At 50.5% G+C, this 26,396-nt stretch overlaps 11 protein-coding genes across 11 annotated transcripts; 7 read left to right on the forward strand and 4 right to left on the reverse strand.

Moving 5' to 3' along the window:
* Nucleotides 1-728: 728 nt before the first annotated feature.
* Nucleotides 729-2,193, forward strand: FIGL1 (ATPase family AAA domain-containing protein FIGL1; the record flags this gene model as incomplete). Its single annotated transcript, XM_032026698.1, has 5 exons — nucleotides 729-863; nucleotides 914-1,109; nucleotides 1,170-1,508; nucleotides 1,562-1,696; nucleotides 1,781-2,193. 5 exons carry the CDS (start codon nucleotides 729-731, stop codon nucleotides 2,191-2,193), a joined length of 1,218 nt encoding a protein of 405 aa, XP_031876830.1.
* A 1,062-nt stretch (nucleotides 2,194-3,255) lies between these two features.
* Nucleotides 3,256-4,105, reverse strand: CGGC5_v002449 (uncharacterized protein; the record flags this gene model as incomplete). Its single annotated transcript, XM_066150964.1, has 2 exons — nucleotides 3,256-3,795; nucleotides 3,851-4,105. The coding sequence occupies 2 exons, from the start codon at nucleotides 4,103-4,105 to the stop codon at nucleotides 3,256-3,258; spliced, it is 795 nt and encodes a 264-aa protein (XP_066009640.1).
* An 863-nt stretch (nucleotides 4,106-4,968) lies between these two features.
* xptC-4 (Dehydrogenase xptC) lies at nucleotides 4,969-6,942 on the reverse strand (the record flags this gene model as incomplete). Its single annotated transcript, XM_032026700.1, has 3 exons — nucleotides 4,969-6,659; nucleotides 6,707-6,763; nucleotides 6,816-6,942. The coding sequence occupies 3 exons, from the start codon at nucleotides 6,940-6,942 to the stop codon at nucleotides 4,969-4,971; spliced, it is 1,875 nt and encodes a 624-aa protein (XP_031876805.1).
* Nucleotides 6,943-9,934: 2,992 nt separating this feature from the next.
* CGGC5_v002451 (uncharacterized protein) lies at nucleotides 9,935-11,540 on the forward strand (the record flags this gene model as incomplete). The annotated part of the gene is made up of 5 exons (XM_066150965.1): nucleotides 9,935-9,988; nucleotides 10,040-10,068; nucleotides 10,447-10,597; nucleotides 10,652-10,786; nucleotides 10,839-11,540. The coding sequence occupies 5 exons, from the start codon at nucleotides 9,935-9,937 to the stop codon at nucleotides 11,538-11,540; spliced, it is 1,071 nt and encodes a 356-aa protein (XP_066009868.1).
* A 154-nt stretch (nucleotides 11,541-11,694) lies between these two features.
* yddQ-0 (putative isochorismatase family protein YddQ) lies at nucleotides 11,695-12,342 on the reverse strand (the record flags this gene model as incomplete). The annotated part of the gene is made up of 2 exons (XM_032026704.1): nucleotides 11,695-11,880; nucleotides 11,947-12,342. 2 exons carry the CDS (start codon nucleotides 12,340-12,342, stop codon nucleotides 11,695-11,697), a joined length of 582 nt encoding a protein of 193 aa, XP_031876832.1.
* Nucleotides 12,343-13,098: 756 nt separating this feature from the next.
* Nucleotides 13,099-13,538, forward strand: CGGC5_v002453 (uncharacterized protein; the record flags this gene model as incomplete). Its single annotated transcript, XM_032026705.1, has 2 exons — nucleotides 13,099-13,303; nucleotides 13,354-13,538. The coding sequence occupies 2 exons, from the start codon at nucleotides 13,099-13,101 to the stop codon at nucleotides 13,536-13,538; spliced, it is 390 nt and encodes a 129-aa protein (XP_031876827.1).
* Nucleotides 13,539-14,308: 770 nt separating this feature from the next.
* Nucleotides 14,309-15,121, forward strand: CGGC5_v002454 (Uncharacterized protein; the record flags this gene model as incomplete). Its single annotated transcript, XM_032026706.1, has 1 exon — nucleotides 14,309-15,121. The coding sequence occupies one exon, from the start codon at nucleotides 14,309-14,311 to the stop codon at nucleotides 15,119-15,121; it is 813 nt and encodes a 270-aa protein (XP_031876835.1).
* A 1,435-nt stretch (nucleotides 15,122-16,556) lies between these two features.
* Nucleotides 16,557-17,195, forward strand: CGGC5_v002455 (uncharacterized protein; the record flags this gene model as incomplete). The annotated part of the gene is made up of 1 exon (XM_032026707.1): nucleotides 16,557-17,195. The coding sequence occupies one exon, from the start codon at nucleotides 16,557-16,559 to the stop codon at nucleotides 17,193-17,195; it is 639 nt and encodes a 212-aa protein (XP_031876836.1).
* A 2,181-nt stretch (nucleotides 17,196-19,376) lies between these two features.
* abfB (putative alpha-L-arabinofuranosidase B) lies at nucleotides 19,377-20,888 on the forward strand (the record flags this gene model as incomplete). The annotated part of the gene is made up of 1 exon (XM_032026708.1): nucleotides 19,377-20,888. The coding sequence occupies one exon, from the start codon at nucleotides 19,377-19,379 to the stop codon at nucleotides 20,886-20,888; it is 1,512 nt and encodes a 503-aa protein (XP_031876828.1).
* A 332-nt stretch (nucleotides 20,889-21,220) lies between these two features.
* Nucleotides 21,221-22,987, reverse strand: DIT1-1 (Spore wall maturation protein DIT1; the record flags this gene model as incomplete). Its single annotated transcript, XM_032026709.1, has 3 exons — nucleotides 21,221-22,050; nucleotides 22,107-22,520; nucleotides 22,579-22,987. 3 exons carry the CDS (start codon nucleotides 22,985-22,987, stop codon nucleotides 21,221-21,223), a joined length of 1,653 nt encoding a protein of 550 aa, XP_031876829.1.
* Nucleotides 22,988-24,732: 1,745 nt separating this feature from the next.
* On the forward strand, nucleotides 24,733-26,212 carry CGGC5_v002458 (Fujikurins efflux protein; the record flags this gene model as incomplete). The annotated part of the gene is made up of 2 exons (XM_032026710.1): nucleotides 24,733-25,632; nucleotides 25,691-26,212. The coding sequence occupies 2 exons, from the start codon at nucleotides 24,733-24,735 to the stop codon at nucleotides 26,210-26,212; spliced, it is 1,422 nt and encodes a 473-aa protein (XP_031876825.1).
* Nucleotides 26,213-26,396: the final 184 nt, after the last annotated feature.

Genomic DNA, 26,396 nt, shown 5'->3' on the forward strand with positions numbered 1-26,396 from the left:
CAAGTGCCTTGAGGGGCAAAATACCCATTCATAGTCCTGGTAGAAGTTTGGATCCTTCTGGGAACGGCAACTTGATCGTTGTTCGACTATACGAATGCGAGAGCTTCCACAAAGATGTAGAGGACCACTTTTCCCGAAACTCGCCGCCATGCCTGGACCCGCCCATTCCTGAAGATCTTTGGCCCTATTTTGACGTTCTAAACGAGGACACTCAACCCGCGAAGTCAACAGGTGACGAGATCCACATATCCAAACAGCTTCGGCGCACAATGGAGGCTCTAGCAGACGCCGAATCGAACACACTGCGCGATTGGGAAAAGGAGCTTCGACCTCCTTATGTCCAAATTTACTACACAAGATCTTTCATAAGGTCGAGATTACACAAGGAACATGATAGGGACCAAGGCCGACATGCCATTCAGTTGGTGAATTATGTGGAAGACATATTCGGGCAATCATATGCCGAGGCCGAGATACTATTTTCCCAAGGCCTGGTAAAGAAAACCCACATGAACATGCTTTTCCGCCCTGGCGATATCGTTGTCAGTCTTGAAGAAAGAACGCCAAGGGGATTTGCAACTTCCGGAAGCTTACTCACATCGAAAGTCCCTTGGGAACTGCCATGCTTCAGCTGGGCATTCGATGGGAGCTTCACTAAACAGGAGAAAATCTTCAAACTTGAATGGCCACCAAACGATGATGGCCTCTTGAATATCGAAGGACTGTAGATGTACCCCTTGCGATTTGATCGAACAGGTAAATTCGAGGCTGCATTGAGGAGGTCGGGTCAAAAGATTTGGTCGTGTCGAGTGCGAAGATTTGTTGCCTACAACGCACCATCACCGCAATTTGAAATCCGTGCAGTATGAAGCCCTTCTTTCGCAGTGGAATACTTGAAACTGACATCACACAGTCCAACCCACGATATATGATCGATATGGAAATGTACAAGAACCTTCATTCGGATGATGAAAAGCATGAAGATTCCCCCAAAAGCATACGTACTTTAGCCTTCGAGATCATGTGCCGAGATGAACCTCCATCTGACAGCTTTTTGCTGCTACTGCCGCCGACTGTACCTGGGTTTGGCATGCATGACAAGAAGTGGAGTGAGCTGTTACCAACAAAAATCAAGTCTTTCAACTAGACGTGCCTAACTACTTCAATAGGAATTCTACAAGTCGAACACATCAGTGCCATCGAATGGAACAAAAATGCCTTTGAGCAGCTAGTTCTGGACTACAATCATAGAGAGCTCATTGAGGCTGTGATTCGGGGACACATGTCGTCAAACATGTCTCCCGATATTGTCGAAGGAAAGGGGAAAGGCGTCATAATTCTTTTGCATGGTGGGCCTGGGACCGGGAAGACACTGACAGCCGAGAGCGTTGCCGAACTAGCAGAGAAGCCACTATACCGGGTAACCTGTGGAGACATTGGAACAGACCCAGAGAAAGTTGAGAAGTATCTTGAGTCCGTCCTCTTTATTGGGAGTGCCTGGCAAGCGGGTAAGTATTCCAGTCCGTTCCTTGGCCACCTAGATAGATCTGATGCGATGCAGTCGTCTTGCTGGATGAGAGTGATGTGTTTCTTGAGGAGCGGGAAAAGATGGACCTGAAGAGAAACGCTTTGGTGTCGGTCTTCCTCCGTGTCTTGGAGTACTATGAGGGTATTCTGATATTGACATCTAACCGAGGTATGTGATTAACAACGTGAGACTAACGGGCTCAAAGCATTTTGAAATCTTCATATTGGAAAGTGTGCTAACGGGGAAGATCAGTTGGCCACTTCGATGAGGCTTTCAAATCACGCATGCAGCTAACCCTGCATTACCCACCGGTGAACCTAGAAGGTCGCAAACAAATTTGGGATAATTTTATCGATCTTTTGGAGCGGAAGGAATTGGAATTAGAAGTATCGTCTGAATCGAATCGTCCTGAAGGGGAAAAGGTCAATATCGCCGTGCTGAGAGCAAGACGAGACGCACTGGCTGATTGTGAATTGAATGGGCGGCAAATTCGGAACGCCATTTCGACTGCACGTCAACTCGCCAGATTAAGAAACAAGGCGATGAGCTTTGAACATTTACAAGCAACTATAAAGACCGTCAGCGCTTTTGAAAAGTACGTAGAGCAGACACATGGCCACAGCGCGGCGGAGTATGCTCGGTCAACTCAATTACGACTTGAATGATGTGCGGAACCTTGGACAGTAAATGGATGACAGGAAGCCGGAGATAATAGCAGAACGGTTAAACCATGGGCGCAGAAATATCATTATTTATTTAGGTTTCACTGCGTGCGCCTCTACGTTGTCTTTCAATCCTGATGTAATTTCATGGCGTCGAATCGGAGACTCCCAGAGACACATAGTACAGTTCAGGAGACTGGTAGATGATGGAGCGGAAGCCTACTTCAGTGGGACATATACTGCGATTAATGACGATATAACTAGCTACGAAAAGACTTGGCCCATTGAGACCCAGTGAATATTGACTTCACACGAGGACGTCTCATCTTTCTTGGTAACGCTTCTCGTCGTACCTGAATGATCTGCCCCCCTGCGTCGATGATGTCGTTAAACTCTTCCCAGGATCTATCGTAGCTTACAATCAAGACTTTAATCGACAAGCGATTCAAGTTGCAATGGCCCACTAATCGCCGCAGCAGACACTTTAGACGACTGCTCTCTTCAGGATTTGCGAGAACGTCCTCGGCCTCGACAATGATAACACATGAGCCGAGAAGACCCACTACAGAAAGAAGAAGATCCAACCATTCACTATCCGAGTGCTGTGATTCTAACTTAACTGTGCTGAAGTTGCTTGGGCAAGTGACTAGAAGATTTGGCATCATCTTCAGGAACTGATATAGCAGAGTTCGAATGACATCAGTGGCGCTCACAGATCCGTCATCCAGAGGACAAGTAGCTGAAAGGTACCAGAAGACCCGTTCTGACTGAGGTTGTAGGTGACTTATGAGCTCTGCGGTTATTTGTTTTACTCGCGCTTGGGCTCGTGCCTGAGTCTGTAGAATAAGCAATGTTGATTTTGGCGATATCACCCAGTTGCCGATGCTTCGAAAGAGCTCCGCCGTGCTTTGAGCTCGATTCGACCACGAGTGTGCTCGGCGAGCGAGAGACCTATGTTTGAGGAGAGCTGCTTCTGGCGTTCGTGCCGGTTTAAGTGCTCCCAGAACGTGACTGAATTGCATGTCTTGTAGCCAAGGCTTCATGTCTCCAATGTCCAACTGCATCTTAGTGAGACTGACGGTATCTCCTACCAAAGTGATCAGGGAGTAATCCTTTATTGAAGTATCGGGGAAATGCAATCTTACGTTTCGCGATTTGCAGTACCGAGCCTACCATTGTCGCCAATCTTTCCTGTGCTGCTCTGAACTCCAGCTGCATCTGATGAAGGTTCTTCTCGCGTTCTTGAAGTCTCTGGCTTTCACTTTGCAACATCAGATTCATTTCCCGCACCTCCGACTTGAGGCCAATGTTGGAAACACTGTCGATAGTCTGGGCGCAAAGTTTGATCTGGTCAACCGTGTCTTTGTAGCTGAGCTGGAAGGGTTTGAATAGAGCCTTGAACACGCGACTAGCAGGTCCCATTTTATACCACTCGAGAGCTTGTTTTAAAAACAACAGGATGTGAGTGTAAAGTTTGCCAATGGCATCTTTCATTTGTTCTGTTTGGTAGAGTTCGGCGCTGACCTTCGTCATGGGTAACACCTCGGATATCATGGAAAGTGCCTGTGAGAATTGTTCTACAAGTTCGCCATGGCTGATGATACCCTGCAATGGGTAAGTCATATGCTGGGGTCATGATGAGGGGATCTGTTCGACGAACCATTAAGACAAATTTAATGATGCCCCAGACTAAACCCACATATTCGGGGTGATGTTGAGCCAGGGTATCGAGTACTTTCCCATAGTGCATCACCCTCGAAGAAAAGCCATTTATCCAATGCATTTTGCCGTGTTTGCTCCGAGATGCGCGATATTGGGTCTCCAAATCTTGAGTCGTCGCACGCAAATCATCTAACGACGTGCGCTTGGCTCTACTGAGCCAAACAAGTGTCTCGCTATCCGCCTTGAACTCCATTTCGAGGTAGCGCACTGCATCTTGATATGCCTCAGCTGCGATATCTCTCGACCTTGTATTTTGTATCAGCTTTCGCAACGACTATTTTGTCGAAGAAAAACAAACATCTTGATCTTTTCTGCTGTAAAATGCTTGCCGCAGGGACATGAATGTCGTGTGAGTAGACTCGATCTGGGAGGCACGACATAAGCGCCCTGAGGAAGGCGGATTGTTGTTCTCCCGCAGTTGATAAAATTACGAGGAAGCGGGGTCTTTGACAGCGCCTGATCGAACAACGTCTCACCTCTCTTTGATTCGCTCGCCTGAGATTCTGCCTTGGACTTTTGAGTATCCCGGGCAATGCCTCTAATTTGCTCCGATTCGCTGGCTGCCCTGCTGTGCGTGTGGAACAAATCTTGGCCTACAGCTATTGGACTGAGTTACTTACGCTTACTGGGGCTGTGTTTGGCGGCGCAGCATCACCAGACGCGAGATAAGCACAGGTCTCTACTATCCTATTTCCATCATTGCCCTGTGAATAAGACTGATACGTGATTGTTGCGGTCAGCAATGGTCATATGATGATTCTAAACGAGACCCTTATATGTTCCGCACTCATCTTTCCGCGTTGTCTACCAATGACAAAAAAAGTCCAATAATCTACGATCTGGCTATGTCATATAACGGTGCAAAGCGGGAGGTTGATGGCAGCCATGTGAAAGGGTAGAATAGGGGAACGAGCAGAGGGTCATCGTTTAGTCACACATACATCGTAGATACCCAAAGACAGAAAGAAGGAAATTCCCTAATCCCGAAGAAGGGGCACACAGAGGAGAGCGTCGAGCTATGCACGAATGCACCGACACGTTTCAAGACCCATACCCTTATCCGTGTCTGGACTTGATGAGATCAGCAGCTTTCTCGCCAATCATGTACGCAGTGCTCTGAGTGTGAGCCCCAACAAGCAGGGGGATGATGCTGGTGTCAGCGATGCTGAGATGGCTGGTGCCGTAGACCTTGAGGTTGGAGTCGACAACACCACCGAGGAGACGAGGCATCATTGAGGCGGTGCCACAGCTGTGGCCGTTGGAAGCGTTCAGGTTCTCCTCGTCCACCAGCCACTTCTTCACTTCGGCATCAGACGCGCGGTACTTGCCGGGGACGAGCTCGACAGGGCCGAGGCCGGAAAGAGTCTTGGAGGTGGCGAAGTGGTTGCGAATGTACTGCTGCATGCGAACGTGGATCTCGAGGTCGATAGGGTTGGACAACAAGCGGTAGTCAAAGATTGGGTCCCCGAAGGGGTCCTTGGGGTTGATGTTGACGGAGCCACGAGAGAAAGGCTTGAGAAGGATGGAAGTTCCACGGGGAGAGCCCTGGAAAGGATGCTCAAAGATGGCAGACTTGTCCGAGAGGAAAGACTTCAGGAGAATCTTGTGCTGAAGAATGTAACCGGCGATCAGGCTAGGGTTAAGACCATCTGGCAGATAGTATTTGTGCACGGCCTGGAGTCCGAGTTGAAGGCTGAGATTGGCAAAATGGCTGCCAGTAAAGCTGCGTGCAGGGAGCAGAAGGCCACCAGAAATGGTTGGCGAGGTAAAGGGACCAGTGTTGTGGGCCTTGTACTCGGCGAGGGCTTCGGCGCGGAAAGTCGCGTTGGTATGGATGGTCGTCGGCGTCGGCCACACATCCTTAGTGAAGTTGTACAAACTGACAGTGTGGGAGTGGTCCTGCAAGTTCCATCCGACACCAGGGAGATCGATCAGAGACTTGATACCGGCCTCCTCTACGACCTTTTTTGGGCCAATACCGGACAGCTGGAGGATGATGGGCGTGCGTGTAGCTGAGGCAGAGAGAATAATCTCCCTCTTGGCCTTGACATCGAAGGTGGCACCGTCGCCGAAACGAGGCTTGACTTGAACGCTGACAGCCCTCTGGGTCAGATCCTGCTTTTCAAAGTTGACCTCGAGGCCACGGTGGAGAGGCAGCAGGTGGTAGTTCTGACGAGGTTGGATGTATTGATAATGCCCGAGACCACTGAAGCTGCGGTTGAAGGCCCTGCTGGGGTCGTATGAAGAGGGAATCCAGATCAAGCCGTAGGCATTACCATTGCCGTGCTCCTTCTGCACCACGATGCCATCGCGCTCGGACCACGCCTTCCATTCGTATTTCTGTCCCGGGTACTGGTATCCCGGCATGCTCATGTAGATGGGTGTCGTGTTGCCATAGGCGGATAGGTCAAATGTCATGCCATACTCGTCCTGAATATGTTGAGGAGGGGGGTTGAAAGAGTGGCTCTTTTTGTAATATGGAAAGACGCTGTCCCAGTCCCACCCTGGGTTACCGAGTAGAGACCAGTTGTCGTGATCCTCTTTGCTCCCGCGGAAGAAAATTTGACCGTTGACGGCAGAACCGCCGCCGACCACAGCGCCATTGGGAACGGGGAAGACGCGGTTGTTGGCGTTGGGTTGCGGCACGCTAGTTAAGTTGTAGAGGAACTCAGCGGCGGGGATGTTGAACGGCGGCATGAAGGAGTCATCCACAGCAATACGTCCATATTCGATTACCAGCACGGTTTCTGTTTCGGTCAGAACTACGTCGACAGACATTAACCTGAAGACACACTCTTGGGGTCCTCTGAGAGGCGGTCAGCCACGGTCAAGCCGGCCGGTCCTCCACCGACTGATGAATGTTAGCTCAGGTCTTGCAAGCGGCAGTGAGAAGAGGGGCTTACCAACGATGAAGTCATACTCGGGCAGTAGGTCCTTGCCGTCGCGCTTGACGATGGCGGATTGGTAAGAAGCGGGGACAGCCTGAGCAACGGCTAAGAGTCCCCATAGACAGATCAAAGTTCGTGGCATTGTGAATAAATGACAAAGTAGCTCTTAACAGATGCGTACACCGAAAGTGACGATGGGGTACTACAGCCGTTATCTAAAAATGTTCTGATGGACTGTCAACCCCACCTTTGCCTTGTAGCCAAGCTCAGCGCCTTTCGCCTGCCTAATCCGTCAAGTCGCCAAAGCTTCCGATTGTCGGGATCTCTTCTGACGTATCGACCATAAGCACCTTGGGACTATCACAAAGCTTGGCGAGATCTGCATCCGGGCGGCGCAGGCCTATCAACACAAAAGTCTGGGCCGCCGACACTTTAATCTGACGGGTCGCCCTACTACTTTGGCAATCAGCCAAGGGGGATGGCGCAATTGTCACTTTACACCCTTTCTGGACGTTCTCGAAATGGAACAGCTGAATGGATGTCAAATACAGAAAGGAATCATTACCGCCAGACAGGTCGCGCTTTTTGGAAGTACGGCAAAGGAACTCGAGCATTGAAAACAAACTATTCTCATCGCCAGAATATGTGAAAAGAAACATGACCACTCAGTGGCAGGATCGGCTAGGGCAGGGCAAATGAAATATGAGTAGAATGTTTGCTGGTTGCTAAGGGTGGATTGGCTATGTGAGATGATGCGCCCGTCTTGATTGTTTTCGGGTTGTTATCAGTGAGAAAGTGTGTGCATACGTCCTGTGCCATCGAAAGAAGAGGTTGCCTAAGTGGCACATCGTTCTATCTCATAAATGGTAATAGGAGGTGTTATGGGGCATTGAGTTACAAAGTCACAGTCTATTGCATTGACTGATCCTGGCACGGGTTCCTTACTATGGTTGTTCTTTTGATGCATTGGTGTTTCCTGCTGAACTGTGTTCTCGAGGACTTCTATGATTCTGGGTTGGTAACCAAATTAGGTAAACAATCGGCGAGGAGTAGACTTTTCTTCAGAATATCTGTCCTGACTCATTCACTTGGGTCATGGAAGACGCTATTGGAATAGATCGAATTCTTACTTACAAAAGTGCGAACAACCCATACCCCAGTTGGTTTCCCGGGCCTGGACCGGTCGCGACTGAGATTAATCAAGTCAATCCATGCAAGCCGGCTTTGTAACTCTAGCAGCCGTTAAAGCACAAATACGAGACGGCTCTAGACTCGTAGGGACGAGGAGGGGTTTGTCACGATGGCCTCAACCATGTTAATTAGATGTCGGGGACCGACTTCGCCTCGGAGTCGGCTACAAAACCTTATTTCCAGAGATACCTCCGGCGGTGACACGTCAGCGTGCCATCCTGTCTATCGACAACTTGACTCTACCAGGAACACCTGTGATGAGATCGTCCTTCGAGACCCCTACAAAAAGCTTGCTCTTACCTCAACAGGCAATTGTCCTCACAGCAATGGCTTCAATAAACCACATTTTCCATTTTCGAGTCACTCGTCTTGCTGTGTAAGTCACACCGGAGCGAACGTTCATTGAAAATCGATATAGACGAGGATCTCATACACTCGATGGGAGAAGATGCCGTGATTGTACACCTCGAGTACTTCACAGTTTGAATATGATAACTCGAGTATCGTCTGACTGTTCTCTCGAAAATAAGCGCCCTAGGACTTTGCGTACTGAGAACAAGCTTTTTTTCGCAGTAGCGGCGACTTTAATCCGTCCGCTATTGACAAGCCTATCCTCACAGCCCCCTTAGGCTCTCTTCATAACCTTGGCCTGGTCCGAGTAAAGTTTGATTACGCAATCGTTCTCCCACAACTGCTAAGAGCACATGAGGCATTCACTGGAATAATTTGATAATTAGGCAAAATACCTGAAGTCAATAATATGCGCGCTGTCCGGGTTCAATGAGCATAGTTAATCTAAGTTGGTGTTCTTTCGGTCCTTAGGAATCTCATACTTAGGTCTTCAGGGGAAGCCCTAGAGGGCGCCTTGACTTGATGATAGTAGGATTACCTCGATCCGGGCACTTTCTCGACGTCTCAAATTCCGGTCAATCATGATATAAATACTCAGTTCCCAATAAGCTGACAGACTGAAGAGACATTCCCAGCTCGCGAACCTCAGAGACTCAACACTTCTCTCTTCATCTAAAAGTTACACATATCTTACAAACGAGTCCTTCCGCAGCTGAATCACCTCATCTCGAAAATGGTCTCTCTTCGCGTTATTTCTCTTTTCCTTGCCAGCTATCTGGTTGCTGGTGTTTTTGCTGATGGGGGAAGTGGCGTTGCTGGTTGTAAGTTGATTCGATACATACACCCGAGAGTAACGCTAAGAAATCACCAGCTGCTTGTTCCAAACAAACTGATTGCTGCGCTTGTGACGTTAATGCTGGACAGCAGTTGACTTGCAAGGGTAAGTTCAAGCCAATCCGATTGTTTACTGAATGCCTACTTAATGGTTCACAGTCGCCGCAGGGCAAACCCGAGGAACCTGTCAAACCAATGGCTTCCCGTGCGCCAACTCCTGCAACTAGATTACTTGCGCTCGGGAGTGGTGGGCTCAAGTGCAATGTTTGGCCGGAACCTGGAAGACAATGTGGGCCTGTTATCGCGGTAGCTCTGTAGCTCCCTATGGTAGCACTACCATGCATCCTAGAAATCAAAACCATCAAGTCAACTTTCTTTGATGAATAAACAATAATATTCATCCAAGTTTGTGTCAGTCGTTGTGCTATTTAATGCCATTTGTTCATTCCGACTATATTTTGGCATTTAAAAAATTCTATATCTGACCACAGTTGAACGAATTGGAAGATAGAAAGATTGTGCTGACTTTCTACATGTGTTTTGGAGGAAGCGTGAGTTCCAAGGAAGCGAAGGAGCCCCTAACCGAACGGCGTTAGTGGTCAGTGCTGGATGCGAGTACCCCTGGAAACAAAAACCCCAGCGACCCCACGTCGTCACATTGGAAGCTTCTCCTTCCATCATCATGGGCATAGAGACCAGCATAGTTGTGTCGAATCGCGGCGATTGATGTCCATGAAGGGTCTGGCTACTCACCGAACATGAAAACCAAACAACACTCAGTCTGCGACGAGTGCAGAAGACGAAAACTTGGTGTAAGGGCCCGCAGATTATGTGAAAGACCTGACTGACCCCTCGTTTGGCAGTGCGACGGCAAGCAGCCATCCTGCTCTCAGTGTGTCTTGTCCGGCCTCGGCTGTCCAGGGTACAAGAAACACATTGTATTCCGACAACCCACGTCACCCAGTTCAGTCGCTTCAGGCCAACGAAAGAAGCGGCCACGTCAAAATAGACGCCCTAACAACACAAGTCAAAAGCCGATACCTCCGACTCGGGCTTTGACTTGGCCGCTCAGCGACGTGCTTTCACTATGCATACAAAACTTCGTCCCTGCCAACGAGTTGGGATCAATGTCCAGTAACTCAGCACTTTCACAGTCTAGAATATGCGGAGCATGGGTGGAAGTTCTTCCAGGACTTGTCGGAGCAGATGGAAGACATGACGGACCATTATCCTCCGCTATCAAAGCTCTGGGGATTTCACTAATCGCCAGAGGCCCCAGCGGGCGAGCCCCTGTTCATGAAGCCATTGCAGCGCACTCATCTGCGCTGAAGGCTGTAGGGCGCCTCCTCCCACACGCCAACGATGATCCGAACAACTACGACGAGATATCCGCGGCTATCATGTGCTTGTTCCTGTCAGAGGTGTGCATTGCTGGCCCCTATTTCGCCGAGTACACTGACAAGAGACTGTCGCAGAAATTCTTTCCCACATCAAGCTCTGCAGCAACAGTGCACGCGAGGGGCATCGGGGAGCTCATTCAACTCCGCCCCCCTCAATTCTACGCATCAGGAACACCCCATAAGCTTTTTGTTGGATTCCGACCAATTCTAGTATGAAATCACTGTGTTCATCTTCATGGTCTTATCTGTGCTAATATGTCAGATTCTCCACGCCTTTGACACCCGGAAATCGACCTTTCTCGGAGCGCCTGAATGGAAAACAGAGCCGTTTTGCGGTGTGGTTCAAGATCCCTTGCAGATTCTTTTGAGCGAGGCCTGCGCCATACCTGCCATCCTTGAAATGCTTGATCGCTGCAGCGACAAGAACGGACTAGTCGCTCGTCAAGCTGTTACCCAGTTTGTGGAAGCTATCAACCGCCTGGATCGCTGGCACAAGTCAGTAAATATGACTGTGGGAGACTTCACGCCATTTCCAGAAATTTCAGCGGCCGGGACCAACTTCGAATTCCCGAATATCACCGTGGCTAATTCATTGAGTCACTACTGGGCGTTCTGGATCATTTGCGCCACTCAGATCAAGCGATTGACAGCACAGCACCCAAACATCTCAGAGGACTATCTCGTGATAGACGGCGAGCGCCCCGAGACCGAAGCGGTGACCCGAAAGGTTCTCCAACTGTCGAGTTATATTCTTTCAAGTACTGGCTATTTGATGCGAGAGGATATGAAACTCTATGGCACAGCCTCTGCCTTCTTTCCTCTACACATTGCGAGGAGTGCGTTGGAAATGTTTGGAGGTAATGATGAGGCCATTTGTGAGGAGTTGACGAAGAACGCCGAGATCATACACCAACGAGGATATGATGATGTATTATTGCATATAGGCACAACACTGCTTAGTTGATCTTCGGTTTTGAATAGATCTCGTCAGACGAGGGTCAAGTAGATCCGGATGTGTTTGAATGGCGGGAACGACAGGACTAAAGTAATATCCAAAAAATGGGCACAAACAACACTCTGCTCGCCCTGCCAGAAATGTCTGATGCGATCGCAAAGTCTTATTTGATATCGGTGCTCTTGACCACAGTACCGAATGCATCCGCAATCTCGGCCAAAGAAACCTTCGTCAACTCCACAGCGCTTGTTCCAGGGATATTGCGGTCACCGACCGCATCTTCAACAACAATCACGTCCCACCCTTTTTCACTAGCCTGTCGAGCGGTCGTTGAGATACAAACGTGGGCCTGCAGAGGAAAGGAAAGTCAGTCCAGTACACTCCCAACAAGCTTCCTTCGATGGAATCATCTCACCATGTATCCAGTCAAAACCACCTTGTTCCTTCCAGTAGACTTCAGCAAATCGTCCAAGCTTGTACCGGTGAAGGAGCCAGGAAATTGCTTGGTGACCAGGCTTTCCCCCTCGAGCGGCTTCAGCTCTGAAAACTCCTCGGCGAGGTCGGTGCCAGGAGTGAAGATTGGCGCGCCAGCTGGCACTTCGTGGACGACATGGATGACCGGGGCATTTGCGGCGCGATATTTCTCAAGCAGGGAGGCAATCTTTGCCCGAGATGCTCCCACCCCTGAGACTGCGAGCTTTCCATTTGCGTACTCGTTTTGAGCGTCGATGATAACCAGGACGCTGTCACTCGTGGAGGCCGTAGATGCTGGCAAGCCAAGCATGGAACGCATAGATATTGCAGACGTCATGGTGATTACTGTACGCCGAAACTTCGAGAAGGGCTGTTTTGCACAATTGATGATGTGAGCAGAGAATACGGGAAACTGTCTGACAGCCTGGACTACCGTGGGCTCTTAGTTCATATTCATACAGAAACGTGCCGGGATCTCGGTCTGTGATGGCGGGCATGGGTTCCCCAGTAGTGGATCGCGCTAGGCCAGGTAAGGTAACATATTCCGCCAAGACCAGTTTTCCCCACATGTTGGAGAATGATCGAGGGCCTCGAACCGATAGTAGATGGCCAATCGGAATCTACCAGAGTTTGTGATGAAGGCTGGAGATGTCTTGGCGAATAATGAAGCCTATTTTGGTCAAGCGCAGAGTCTTACTTGCCCAGGGACACCTATTCACCGCTGCTCGTCCTGCACCACGACGACAGTAAAGCTCATGACTCAATGACACCCATCAGCAGGCTCGCAAAGAATGCTTATTGTTTCTAAGCTTGATAATCTCTGGTCTTTGACAACTGACAAATCTTCTTGCCGATTAGTGATGGCTCGTAAGCATGATTCCCAGTTGATGATACGAGCAAGTTATGGGGCCGCAAGCGGATCGATGTGTCCCGGGTTGACACAGGATACTGATTCAATCAGCTAACAACAGGAGATTTCAATATCAAAACCAACATGATCCTCTAACCTCGAAGGTTCTAATTAACTCTGCATGCAATCATCCGCGTCATCTTGCTCCTTCACCATTACACGTGCCACCTACCTACCTAGAAAATGCTAGGCCTCAGCGGTTGGAAACCGCTCTTCTTCTATACTGCTGCCTTCCTCAATGTGGCAATCCTCCCCAAGCACCTGAAGACCGGTGAGACCAAGATCAAGGGCGCTATCAAAGCCATACCATCCGATTCAGAGTACTCCATCCCCAAGGCGATTGTCAAGACGGCTTGGGACGGCTGTAACTCCTTGCTTCTCACTTTCGGTAAAATTCATAAAACCCTCGTCGTGTTAGCGAAGTTAACCATCTGTCAGGCCTGCTCAACCTGAAGTGGGCCAAATATGGTGCCCCCGAACTGATGGAAGAGAAGCTGGCAGTTTGGATAAATGTGATTATTTCTCTGTACATAGGTATCCCTTACTTCCAGGTCGGCATGAAGCTGCCTCTCTTTACCCTGTGGGGTGGTCCGATTTTGACTATGATGGCCATGCTTTTGTGATAGAGGCGAAAGGTTGCTTGTTGGTTAAGACCAATGACAAAACTGCAAGTCACACTTTGTAAAAGGCACATTACTCGGAGAGTACCATGATGATGGCGATAAAACATAGACACGGGCGGCTTCTCGAGTGTAAATTCCTGGGTATCCAAGTATCGCGAGCATCACACTCCTAACATTCCATAAACATACTGCCTGGCAAGAAGTTATTGTCAGAATGGTTAACTCGTACGTGAATTCTCAACGTTTGAGTGATAGTTAATCTCATAATATAAACGCAATCAACCACAATACCAGATCCAGGACCTAAGGGCCGCCAGATAGTTTTAGAGGTCAGGCGGGGAAGCTGTCGCCAATGACCTCATTCGTACTGAAAAGTATATGAATTGACTTTAACGTTCTTGTTATTAAATCCACTTTCCGGCCCACGTAAAACTGGTGTCTAGTCATAGCGGGGCTACCAACCACCGGATGCTTTGGGGTTGGTAATCGGCCGCTTATATGGATTTGTCAAAACGGCCGTTGCTGAATCATGATTGTTCGTTGTAAGCCATGGGGTAGTCAGACGTGAGAAAGCCTTCTTTGAAATCTCCGAGAGGCGTCGGAGCTTACACAGTCCATACCCTTTTATATATATAGGGTATTTCGAAACAAGTCTTTCAACGAACATGAACAACCACGGCACCATCCAGTAGCTTTCGCCTTCAGTTGCATCATCCATCAATAATCCCTCAACCCGATCCAAAGACAGGCATTTAAACAAACCTCCAGCGATGTCTTCCGGAACCTCCTTCAAGCCGAAAGTGAGCATCACTCACATCGGAACTGCGACGGCTATCCTCGAGATCGATGGCGTGCGCTTTTTGACCGACCCCTTCTTTTCGCCAGCAGGCACCACATGGGACGTGGGCATCACTATCCTCAAGAACACCGAAGACCCTGCTCTCAGGCTTGATCAGCTTCCTCCAATCGATGCAGTGCTCCTGAGCCACGAAGACCACCCCGACAATCTCGACGAGCTGGGCCGTAGGCTGCTTGACGGCCGACACGTCTTCACTACCATGGACGGAGCCAAGAATCTCGCACCTCGCCCGGCGGTAGTTGGCATGAAGCCATGGGACACTGTGGAGAGACGCATCGGCGGGAAGGTCTTCCGCATCACGGCCACCCCGTGCCAGCACCTGCCCGGCGGTGAATGCATTGGCTTCTTGGTATCCTCTGATGACTTCGGGATTGGACCGAACAATTTACCGAACGCAATCTACTTCACCGGCGACACGGTCTTCATCGACGAACTGACCAAAATTGCCGACAGGTTCCACATTCCCATCGCCATGATGAATCTTGGGTTCGCCCATGTGCAGCTTCCCGACATGGACACGCCGCTGCAGATCACCATGGACGGCAAGCAGGCGGCTCGTTTATTCCGAGAGATCAAGGCGGATCACTTGGTGCCCATGCATTACGACAAGTCGTGGGGTCATTTCACTCAGTTCGAGGAAGGATTGGCCAAGGATTTCAAGGATGAGGGTGTTGACGACAAGGTCAAGTGGCTGAAACCAGGGGTTCCGGTTGAGATTATCTGACTAGCGATGTTGAAAACCTTGATGTACTAAAGTGAGTAGCTGCGAGGTTTTGACGTTTGTCATCGGAAATATTGAACTGGAGTTATCACAGAATTTTCCATCATCATTCAGGCTCATAAGACACCGAAAATCTCACGGACTCTCATTGCTCGTAAGATTCACAAGACTCAAAAACACAGGGTATCGAAAGCACAAAAGCCCAATCATCACTGGGGCCAGCCAGACAAATGCCATCGTATCCCCTAACCATGACCATGTTGATCTAATTTACGACACGAAGCTTTCAGTGCAAAGCGAACTTGTAAATAGACCGTTTTTTCGATTCAAGACAAGTGGTTCATACGAGTTTCCTGTTCGGTGTTGGCGGCGGAGTCCGTTGTCAATTCTCCCTCCTAATTTTCCCCTTGGTATACCCTCCTTCCGCATTTTGAATAGACTATTGAACAGGGTTGATCATCCCACAAGTCTTGAATTTCAATCAGCGCTAGGTCATTATTAGCAATGTAGGCCCCTTTGTACGGAGAAGTGATACATCGTGCAATCAAATGGGCACCAAATGAAAAGATGAGCTCCTTGATGTACCCGGATCAACCTATCAATGGAACGGTTTTCCCGTGTGAAGATGGAAAATCAAGGTTTGCATTCGCTCAGATTCAGGTTGCATACATCCATTATCAAGGTCTGACGTCTAGACTAGAAACATAGAAGCGAAGGATAAAAGGCATTTGAGTGCGTTTAAAAAGTCTACTGCAATGCTGCACAACCCAATGTGCAGCCACCACACAATTGTAGACCCCAAAACAACACTAGATACTTACAATTCGCTCTAGCCTACGTTCTAGAATCATGTGTATAAAAAGCCGCACCATGTCAGGGGAGTCCCATCCCGTCTCCCACCCCCCCTCTTCACCCTCATCCCTGCCAGGCTGCCACTTAAAACCCAAGCAACCTTGCAAAAGATTCAACCGTGCCGCATTTGCCTAAATCGCAAACGGGAAATCCGATCAAAAGGCTTATGAGTCTGTTGTCAGCCACAGGGAGCTAACCGCAAGAGAGGTATCAAGTTCAAAAACCCGCAGAGACGTTGTCACAATAATGAAATTATCAACTACAAGAATTGAAAATTTGGAGACTAGGAGAATCAAATCAGGCAACGCCGCAATCCTACGACGCAGCTAACAGCTGACCACATGATGTAGAGCCACAACGAACCTCATTGTGTAACTGTTTCCTTGTCGAGTGTGTTTACTCGGTCATCTCCAGCGAAGATAACTAAAGCGAGATATCAGGTCGGCAGACTATAAATTTTGGAGCATTTCTCATCGTTTGCAGTGAGAGTGTCCAGTCGCTTACACCGGACAAAGTCTGTCACTGGCTGGTCTCTCTATCTTAGTGTATTTCTACTTTGCCAATCACCCTCTCTTCTGTCACCACCATGACTAGCCTCAAACGAATCCTCATCACCATTGCCGCCGCCGCGGTCAGCGTTCACGCCAGTCCGCTGTCCGCCGATTCCACCGCAACGGCCATCATCGGCGCCCCGGAGCCTGCTGTGACCGAGGTTTCGAAGCCGCTTAAAGGAAAGGAGCTTGAAGACTTCGTCCCATACACCCCTGAGGGAGCCATCGACGTCACCAATACGACACTGGGCTTCGAGTTGGTTAAGTTCATCGACGCTCATCCCGATGCCAACGGCTTGACCAAAAAGAGCGGCCCCTGCGGCCAGGGTGATTGCCCCGATTTCAACGCTGCCTTCGACTTCTTCTCGCAGCGCTACGTGAATGCCGTGAACGGCGGCGCCATAGTAACTTGGGGCTACTATGGCCGCTGGAACGACTGTGGCCAGTGCGGAAGGATCCAGATCAGCGGCGATGGATGCTTCGACTTCACTTCGTGCGGCCGCAAGCAGAGCATCTGCGTCGACACAGGCCACGCCAGAGCCCATCGTATCTGGCATGACGTCGGTCACAAAACATGCTACAACGCTGCTCGGGCAGATCTCGGTAACTGCGGCGTCGTTCTCACGAACTCCATAATCTGGTACCCGACCGGGGAGACTGCGTGCAATTGGTAGTTAAGTAGAACCAATACTGTCACGACGATGGACTGTTCTTACTACAGAAAGGGCATCATTTCCTGATTGCCTGGAAGAGGATGCAGGGAAGGGAGCGACAGCAACGGTGGGGGCTTTTCGTAGCTAGTGTCTGAATGGCTGTGTGGTTTAACCAGCAGGGCTATTTGCTCTAAGAACCCTTGTGCGTTGAAGAGAAGTTGCTACTGGTAATCCAAATCGCTGTTTATAGGAAACAACCAACAAGAACTCGAAACACCAACATAAGCTAGCTTCAGGAGTCTCACGCATAACCGAGTACTGTCTGCCATCCTATTTACCTTATGTGACCGTCTAATTTTCTTATGTGTGCGCGGCTAATATTATCATTCCTGTGGACTGGATTACTTCTAGAAGACGAAGATAGCGACGCGGACGACGAGGACAACGGTAGAGACGGTAAGAAAGACGACAATAGAATCGGTAAACACGATAGTGACAGTATGGTAGAGTAAAGCTACAGGAAAACCAATTGCTATAGTACAGAAAGAATTCGACGTTCTCTTGATTATTATCTATCATGATAGTCTCACTCTACTTATTGATGTTTCTGGTGTTTCTTGTTTTAATGAAGTCTTGAACGAAATGGCAAGGGACGTCAAGAGGACCTTGCGAATAGGTGGTACTACTATCGTAGCATGTAATGAAAATGGATGTCAAACAATGCCTTTCGCAGTCGCCAGTGGAAGAAGTAAACACGGCTGGATTGAATTCGAGAAGAGTTGATGTATCGTCACTTACCTAACTAACTTCCATGGCGGGCGTGGATCGTGGTAAAAACCGTGATTCTGCTTCTAGACCAGGCGTCGGCCCATATCCCGGCCCCACAGCCGGCCACTTATGTAAGATGTCATCATAATTCCCCCATTTCTCTCAATCGCGCCTCGGCTTCACGCCCATCTCGATCGGTCCCGCATCCACCAAGGATCTCGGCAGGTCTATCGTCAAACTTCGGATCTTTGTCCGTGCGCTCTTTCACACGTGATGGTTCCTGGCCTGATCATGTCCTTCGCCGTCTCACCCATTGGCGCGGCTCGACTTTGGCGACCCATCGAGTGGTTAGTTTTGCTGAGCTGGACTGGGCCTGCGGGAACGGAAAATGCGCCAGTCGCTGGCGTGCATTGCGACCTTAGCACGGCTACGTCGGCACCGGACTCTTCCTTGTGACCGTGTGGCTGTTAAGCGCTCCATTGGCCAATTTGAGCGAATGCGACCGTCGGAAAATCCGCCAGAACCAAGCTTCCGGCCAGTTCTGAAGACATCAGCGCAGATGACTGAAATATCTCATCTGATTGTAGAGGTCGTTGGTTTTGAGGAGAGATCGTCGTTAACTTGAAAGATCTTCGTTTATGTGAAGCGTTGACAGTTGTTCTAGACATGATTTGAGGTGCCATCTGCGTGTTTATCCCATGTGTCGCCGAGACGGCAGCTAGCACATCCCCGCAAGTTCTCTATTGTTTTCTCCAAAACAAGCATTTGTCGCATTCCGCCATTGGGCACAAATTTCTTCGCCATGATTTGGCTTTCTCCACACACTGGGGTCGGTCCGGGGTCTGGGGTCTGGGGTACTTCGGCATTCGAAAAACAACAAGTTCAAGATCAACAGTTGGGACGAGATCTACCCGCCTTCAACTGCCTTTCACTAGATCATTTTTCTATGCGATCAAATTGTCTTGCTCGTGAGATATAATCGCGCAGTCTTCTGGAGGAACGCCATCCTTCTATTGGACCGCTTCATCTCTAAAGACAAGGACTGCCGGCGCCGGTTCTGTTGCGATGGATTTCAACGCCAACCCCGCACCCTAAGCCAATTCGGCCATCCGCTTCATCAATAATGGTACATTGTCAAGGCGAGTCCAAGCGGACGCGTATCACCAGTGGGGAAGGTTGCATTAGTCAATCAATCCGATCTGCAATTATTGGAGGAATTCACCGTCACTGGAGGACCGCGTGCCACCCCTTGCTCTCCATTCAGGAACGAGATGTCTTCATAGAAATCATGAATAAACAGGAAGACTTGATGAACATTGTCGACACTTAAAAGGCCAAGCATTGCCCAGCTTCTCGGCATCGAGTCTTAGAAGCTCACCAGGCGATCCAGCTCCACCGTTCTGCTTCTCATTCCCCTGCCAAGACTGATCCAAGATGCACGTCTTCTCTCGACCAAGCCTCCTGACCCTGGGCCTCGCTGCCACCGGCTCCCTGGTATCTGCTGGACCTTGCGATATCTACTCTTCCGGCGGCACGCCCTGCATCGCGGCTCACAGCACTACCAGAGCTCTTTACAGCGCGTACTCAGGTTCGCTGTACCAGGTCAAGCGTGGCTCTGATGGCGTCACCCTCAACATTGCGCCCCTGTCTGCTGGCGGTGTTGCCAATGCTGCCGCTCAAGACACCTTCTGTGCCAGCACTACTTGCCTGATCACTATCATCTACGATCAGTCTGGAAAGGGAAACCATCTTACTCAAGCGCCGGGAGGTGCCTTCAAGGGCCCAGAGGCGGACGGCTCCGACAACTTGGCCAGTGCTATCGGTGCACCCGTCACTTTGAACGGCCAGAAGGCTTATGGCGTCTTCATCTCGCCCGGCACGGGATACCGCAACAACAAGGCCAGCGGCACTGCTACCGGCGACGCGGCCGAGGGCATGTACGCCGTCCTTGATGGAACTCATTACAACGGCGGCTGCTGCTTTGACTACGGCAACGCTGAGACCAGCAGCACCGACACTGGCAACGGTCACATGGAGGCCATCTACTTCGGTGACAGCACCGTCTGGGGCACCGGTTCCGGCAGCGGCCCATGGATCATGGCTGACCTCGAGAATGGCCTGTTCTCCGGTGTCAGCTCGGGCAACAATGCCAATGACCCGAGCATCACCACCCGCTTCACTACCGCGGTCATCAAGGGAGGACCGAATCTGTGGGCCATTCGGGGTGCGAACGCCGCTTCTGGATCTCTGTCGACCTACTACAGCGGCGTCCGTCCAACGGCGTCTGGATACAACCCCATGAAGAAGGAAGGTGCCATCATTCTCGGCATTGGCGGTGACAACAGCATTAGCGCCCAGGGAACCTTCTACGAGGGTGTCATGACATCTGGATACCCCACCGATGCCACCGAGAACTCGGTCCAGGCCAACATCGTGGCGGCCAAGTATGCTACGTCTTCCCTCGTTAGCGGACAGGCCCTTACCGTTGGCTCTTCCTACTCTTTCCGCGTCACCACCTCCGGCTACACCGACAGATACATCGCCCACACCGGCGCCACCGTCAACACCCAGGTTGTCACCTCCTCTAGTGCCACAGCTCTCAAGCAACAGGCCAGCTGGACCGTTCGCACTGGTCTCGGTAACAGCGGCTGCTACTCTTTCGAGTCCAAGGACACTGCCGGCAGCTACATCCGCCACTACAACTTTGAGCTTCAGGTCGCTGCCAACGATGGCACTAAGCAGTTCAAGGAAGATGCCACCTTCTGCCCTCAGTCCGGCCTCAACGGCCAGGGTCTGTCCATCCGCGCCTGGGGATACCCTACCCGCTACTTCCGCCACTACAACAACGTTGGCTACGCGGCGAGCAACGGTGGTGTTCACACCTTTGACTCTGCAACCTCATTCAACGACGACGCCAGCTTCGTTGTTGCCTCTAGCTTCGCTTAAGGATTCTCCAGCGTGGAGTTGAGATAGTTTGCGGCTGAGTTGTATCTAAGTCAACTAAGAAATAATGATGAAAGAGAATGCATTATGAAAGCATATGCAACTTAGGTGATGATCAAAAAGGTGTGATGAATATTGTCTAGCATTTGATTCTTTCTAGCAAGAGTATCATCCAATCTCCATGCCCATTATTATGTGTAAAAGCATATCACGAAGCCATCCCGAAAACGCCTTATCCCCGTATGCCATGCTTCCAAGAAATTGCATCCACCCGTGAGCCCTGATCTCCATTTTCCTAGCCAAAACCCAAACTAATATTAGTGAAATAGTTTCACTTAGAAGGTGGAAGCGTCGGCAAAGCCAATAGCCTTGACGGGCTGGAGCTTAGCAAGCTTCGTCAACTTCTCCTTGGCTGCCTCGCCGAGGTTGGCACCCGATGCACCATCCTTAGGGCGAACCTCGATACCGCAAGGGTACATGTGCTCGATTTCAACATTATCACCAAGGTCAAACAGCTCAGACTTCTCACGGAAGCACCAGGGCTGGCCGTTCCTCATGACCAGATCATGCGTGTCCCGCACATCGCGAGCGTGCAGGGAACGGTATCCACCGTCAAGAGAGACGGCAATGCAGCTGTGCCAGGGAGTGCGAGGGAAGCCCTCAGGGTTGTGCTTCTCGACAAGGAGCGGCATGGACAGCTTGACGGCACCGCTGGAAGGGTGGATGGAGAGACGGACGTAGTCGGGGCAGGTGGCGAGGATGATCTTGGTGAAGGATTCTGCGCGCATCATCATCTTCATGGCGACCTCCTTGACGACCTTGCGGTACTTGTGCCCGGAGGTAGCGTGCGCGGCGACGGGGCTGTTGCGGAGATCGACCTCGAGGAAGCGGATGAAGCCGCGGTAGGTCATGAGGGTGTCGTTGTCAGTGTCGATCATCTTGCGGACTTCCTCGAGGGCATTTCCGAATTGGGACTCGAGTTGCTTGCGTGCCTCGTCGACTTGGGTCATATACTGCTCCTTGGTCATGGGGCCGAGGCCGTCGGTCATGCCCAGGAAGTCCATCACACGGAGGAGCTTGATGCCCTTGTAGCCCTTCTTAGCAGCCATGTCCATCAAAGTGGATCCGTACTCCCAGGTCTCATCGTCTGAGATACCGACGACGTCTATCGAGGGCTAGTATCAGTAGCGGAATTGAGGCTAGGGATTGGGAAAGACATACCGTTGAACACGAGACCGTCGGTGGCAATGTGGACCTCGGCGCCACCCTGGTACACCTTGCCGATGTCAACGCAGAGGGCATTGAGTCTGGCAAGCGCAAGGTCTTCACCGAGATCAGGGAGAACACCAATGACCTTGTCCACGCGGTTGATACTCTTCCACGGGAAGGAAGGGATGATCATCTTGATGGGAACATTGTCACGGATGTACTGCTCAACACGGGGAAGGAACATCTTGCGTCCAATCCAGGTGTGCTCAGTCTCACCCTCGGGAAGGATGTGTCTGCCGTAAGACTGGAAGATGTCCATGATCTTGTGGGCAATCTCAGTCTCGGAGGACGCCTCGGGAGGAGGTGTGGGGATATCAGCAGGGCTCTGGAGCCTGATCTTCTCATCATTTGCAACAATGAAGTTATCTGCAACCCAATAGTTAGCTACTTGTGTGGATGCAACGTTGTTGGTGGCGCTGCTTACCTTGGCTTGAGGCGGCGTCGAGTGACAGTGCGGGGCCCGTTGTGATGCTAACGGCTCGCAGAGGGCTCTTCAGGTCGGATGGGTTGATTGGAGAGCCGGGGACGGCGTCGTCGGATGCCAAGTTGATGCTGAAAGCTCTCAGAGGACTCTGGATCTCGACTTCGGAGGAGTCAATTGGGGAACCGATCTCAAGGTCGGAGATCATGTTAATGTTGAATGCCCTCAAAGGACTCTTGAGCTTGCTGGTGTCCACAGGCGAGAAGCCAGTGTCGAGGGTTGCGAGAACGCTCTTTTGCCAGCTCAGAGGAGCTTGGACTTGAAGGAGGGGCTTGGGCTTGGGTTTGTCGCCCATGACCATCTTCTTGGGGTCGTCATGGTTGGGAGCGACGATGGGAGCGGTGACAGCCATTGTAATAGACTAGGAAAGGAAAGGATAGGAAAACAGTGGGTATATGACTCTTGAGAGACTGATGAGAGAAGCTGAATCTGAGGAAAGGAGATGCAGCGATTATTATATGACTGAGTCGTGGTTTTGATTGTAGTTGTTGTCTTGTTCCTTCAGGTCCAAATCAGGCGCCTGGTGATAATCTTCTTATACTTCAAAGCCAAGTTCTAGAAGGCTGAGGCCATCTCCACCTGGCTGCCAGTACGCCGAATGCATACAGCATGTTGAACGGAGACTTTCAGACCTGAGTACTGGAACAAAACGTGGCGCCCGGACTAGCCCGGCTGGGCACCCCAGAGGCCCCCAAGCTGAAGGCTGAACACGTCGAACACGCACAGTCTGGGCCAAGAATTCCCCATCATTCCCCATTCGAGCTGTGGCTGACGTTCTGTCGTGCGAGAGTGGTTGCATTCTGACTTAAGGTTCAGTCAACCTCAAAATAGGAATGGGACCGGGCGCCACGTTCAAGATCGAGGCTCAGGCTTACCTTCGTGTCGGTCATGAACGGGCATACCGAGCGATTGTCACCGACGACAGCCGATCAAACTGGCTTGGCCGAATGGTATGGAACCAAGTGCGCCAGGAAAACATGCCGGCTTTCGTCATTCTGTTACGAAATATTGTGCGAGCTCTCGTATTCTGTAGTTGCTATTACCCTGCGAGAGCACATGTATTCGCTGGCAGTTGGTCCCGGGGATATGGTACTTGGATTCCGTAAAGTTCACGCCTGAGAAACCGGTGGGCGGGAATTTTGTCCGTCAAGTGGGGACGGCATGTATCGTTGCACTTGGCAGAGCGGATGCGATCTTGTCGATCACTGCATGGCTCGTTTATACAGACAGTAAAATAGTGCAGCTAAAACAGATGTAGAAGCTCTGGCCATTGGCTGAGACTTCAGTTTTGCCTCAAACGGTCAAGCAGGCTCGCTATAGAAAATATTATGACTTGCATGGTAGAAAAGTATCAGCCAAGCCAAATATGTGGCTCCCTTTGTCAGGCCTCATGGCAGGGGTCTCCATCCTTGTCAGCCATGACACTTGGGGAACTTGTCCAATCACAGTCTTCCCGCTAGATCGTATGCGATCATCAGATGCCAAGGACATCAGCAGTTTACAAGGACATTCCCGCTAGGATGATACCGCCTAGCCGTAAGCGCTTGTCGTCGCTGCAAGTAACTAGCCGTCGGCAACTAGTGCCAGGCCAGGCATGATCAGCCCAATTGCAAGACACGACATATTCTAGCGCTTCTTATTTGCATGTCTAGGCACCGGCAGGTTCTTAGGGCTGGGAGGGAGGGCAAATGCACCGAAATAATCTGTCCGACCACGATGGGAGTTTTTGAACGCCCCGGATTATCTGTTGTGCTTGCTGAGTCTAGGCTGGTAGAAGGCTTAGCCTGGCTTCGCCGGCGTCGTGGTCGAGGCTGGTCATGGCTTGTGCCCAGTGCTTCTAAATCCGGTGCATATCGACTTTTGACAACTTACTCGCCGTGAACGGACCGGCAACTTTGCCATGAAGACGCGGACTCGAGATGGAGTATTTTCTTTTGTTAACACTTGGCCATGCCCCCGCTCGTTGACACCGTGAATGCTTCATCAAATTCCAGCTGTCATTTTCTGACACGTCGCTTAGTCCACGCTTTCCGCGGACACTTTGACTGAATCATTTCTTTCTGCATCATCATAACAATCATAGCCAAGTTCATTACCATGGAGAACGTCGTCCGTCCACCCGCAGTTGAATACGGGGCGCAAGCCGCAGATCCAGACCAGATGACCTTGACCGATAATCATTACACCCACAAGCAGACCAATATGCTGAGCAACCAAGAGTTCCAACCATACGAGCCCGATCAGAGGCATTCAGAAGGCCAGCAATCATCAAGCCATACCGATGAGGAAAAGTCTGAGGCTATCGTCGACGCGCCTGACGGAGGCTTCGTTGGTTGGCTGCAAGTCTTGTCTGCCTTCCTTCTCGTGCTGGACGGCTTTGGCTTCATTACAGCCTTTGGCGTCTTCCAATCCTTCTACGTGGAGAAGTTGCACGGCTCAACAGCGTCTGACGTCTCATGGATTGGATCCATGCAAATCTTCCTGCTGTTTCTCCTTGGTACAGTCAGCGGAAGGGCCATCGACGCGGGGTACTTTAGGACTACACTATTGACTGGATTCATCTTTCAAATCGGTGGCATCTTCGGCGCTTCCTGGTCTGACAGGTACTGGCAACTACTACTATCTCAGGGAATTGCGACGGGTATCGGCAATGGCATGCACTTCACTGCCCTCGTCTGGTTAGTCTCGCAGTACTTCACCAAGAAACGCGGCCTTGCTCTCGGCATCAGCTCCTGCGGTGCACCCATCGGAGCTGTCATTTTCACCATCATGGCACGCCAGCTAATCCCTGCGGTGGGCATCGCGTGGACTCTCCGCGCTATGGGCTTTTTGGTGCTCTTCAACAGCGTCATTATTTTTCTCATCTCACGACCAAAGGAGACGAAGCGTTCCTCTGGGCCACTCCTTGAACTGGCTGCCTTCAAGGAGCTACCTTATCTGCTTTTCACGATCGGCATGTTCTTCACCTTGCTCGGGGCGTACTTTGCATATTACTATGTGAGCAGGCTTGATTGAATGTGCGAAATAATACTCTTTGGTGCTAACTCCTCTGCAGGTCCCTCTTTTCGGCCGCAAGAATCTTGGCCTTGATGACAACGGCGCTTTGACGATTTTGATCATCATGTCTGCTGTAGGCATCACAGGGCGCCTGATTCCCCCGTACTTTGCCGACAGGTCTATCAAGCCTCTGAGGACCCTGGTCATCTCGACCCTCCTTAGCAGCCTTAACGTCTATGCATGGATCGGCGTGCACTCCACCACTGGTCTCACTGTCTGGGTCATTGCTTACGCCTTCACCGTAAATGCGGTGCAGACTCTGTTCACGGCATCCATGGGCGAGGTCACATCCGACATGTCAAAACTAGGCGTCAGAATCGGCATGGTCTTTACTGTCGTCAGCTTTGCCTGCTTGGCTGGTCCACCCATCGGTGGAAGCCTCGTTACTCTCGGAAAAGGCGACTTTCTGTACGCGCAGCTGTTTGCCGGCACAACCATGCTTGTCGGTGGACTTCTGGTTGCTCTTGCGAAAATCAAGCAGGTTGGCCAAAAGGACTTCTGGAAAATCACTCATTCGTAAACTTCTTCTGCAACACGGCAGCTTGGAATTTCGTGGACGGCAGGCGTTGAGCAATTAATTTGTTTTAGGGCTGGGTTTTACTGATGCATTTACACGGGGTCTAGCATGTTTCTAGAGTTTTTGGGCATTTCTTCTGGGCAAAATACGCCCATAGATTGATATGACTTGCATTTAAGAATTCACA

The sequence above is a fragment of the Colletotrichum fructicola genome (genome assembly GCF_000319635.2).
Source record: "Colletotrichum fructicola Nara gc5 chromosome Unknown KSG_Nara_v1_contig01, whole genome shotgun sequence".
NCBI classification, from domain to species: Eukaryota; Fungi; Ascomycota; class Sordariomycetes; order Glomerellales; family Glomerellaceae; genus Colletotrichum; species Colletotrichum fructicola.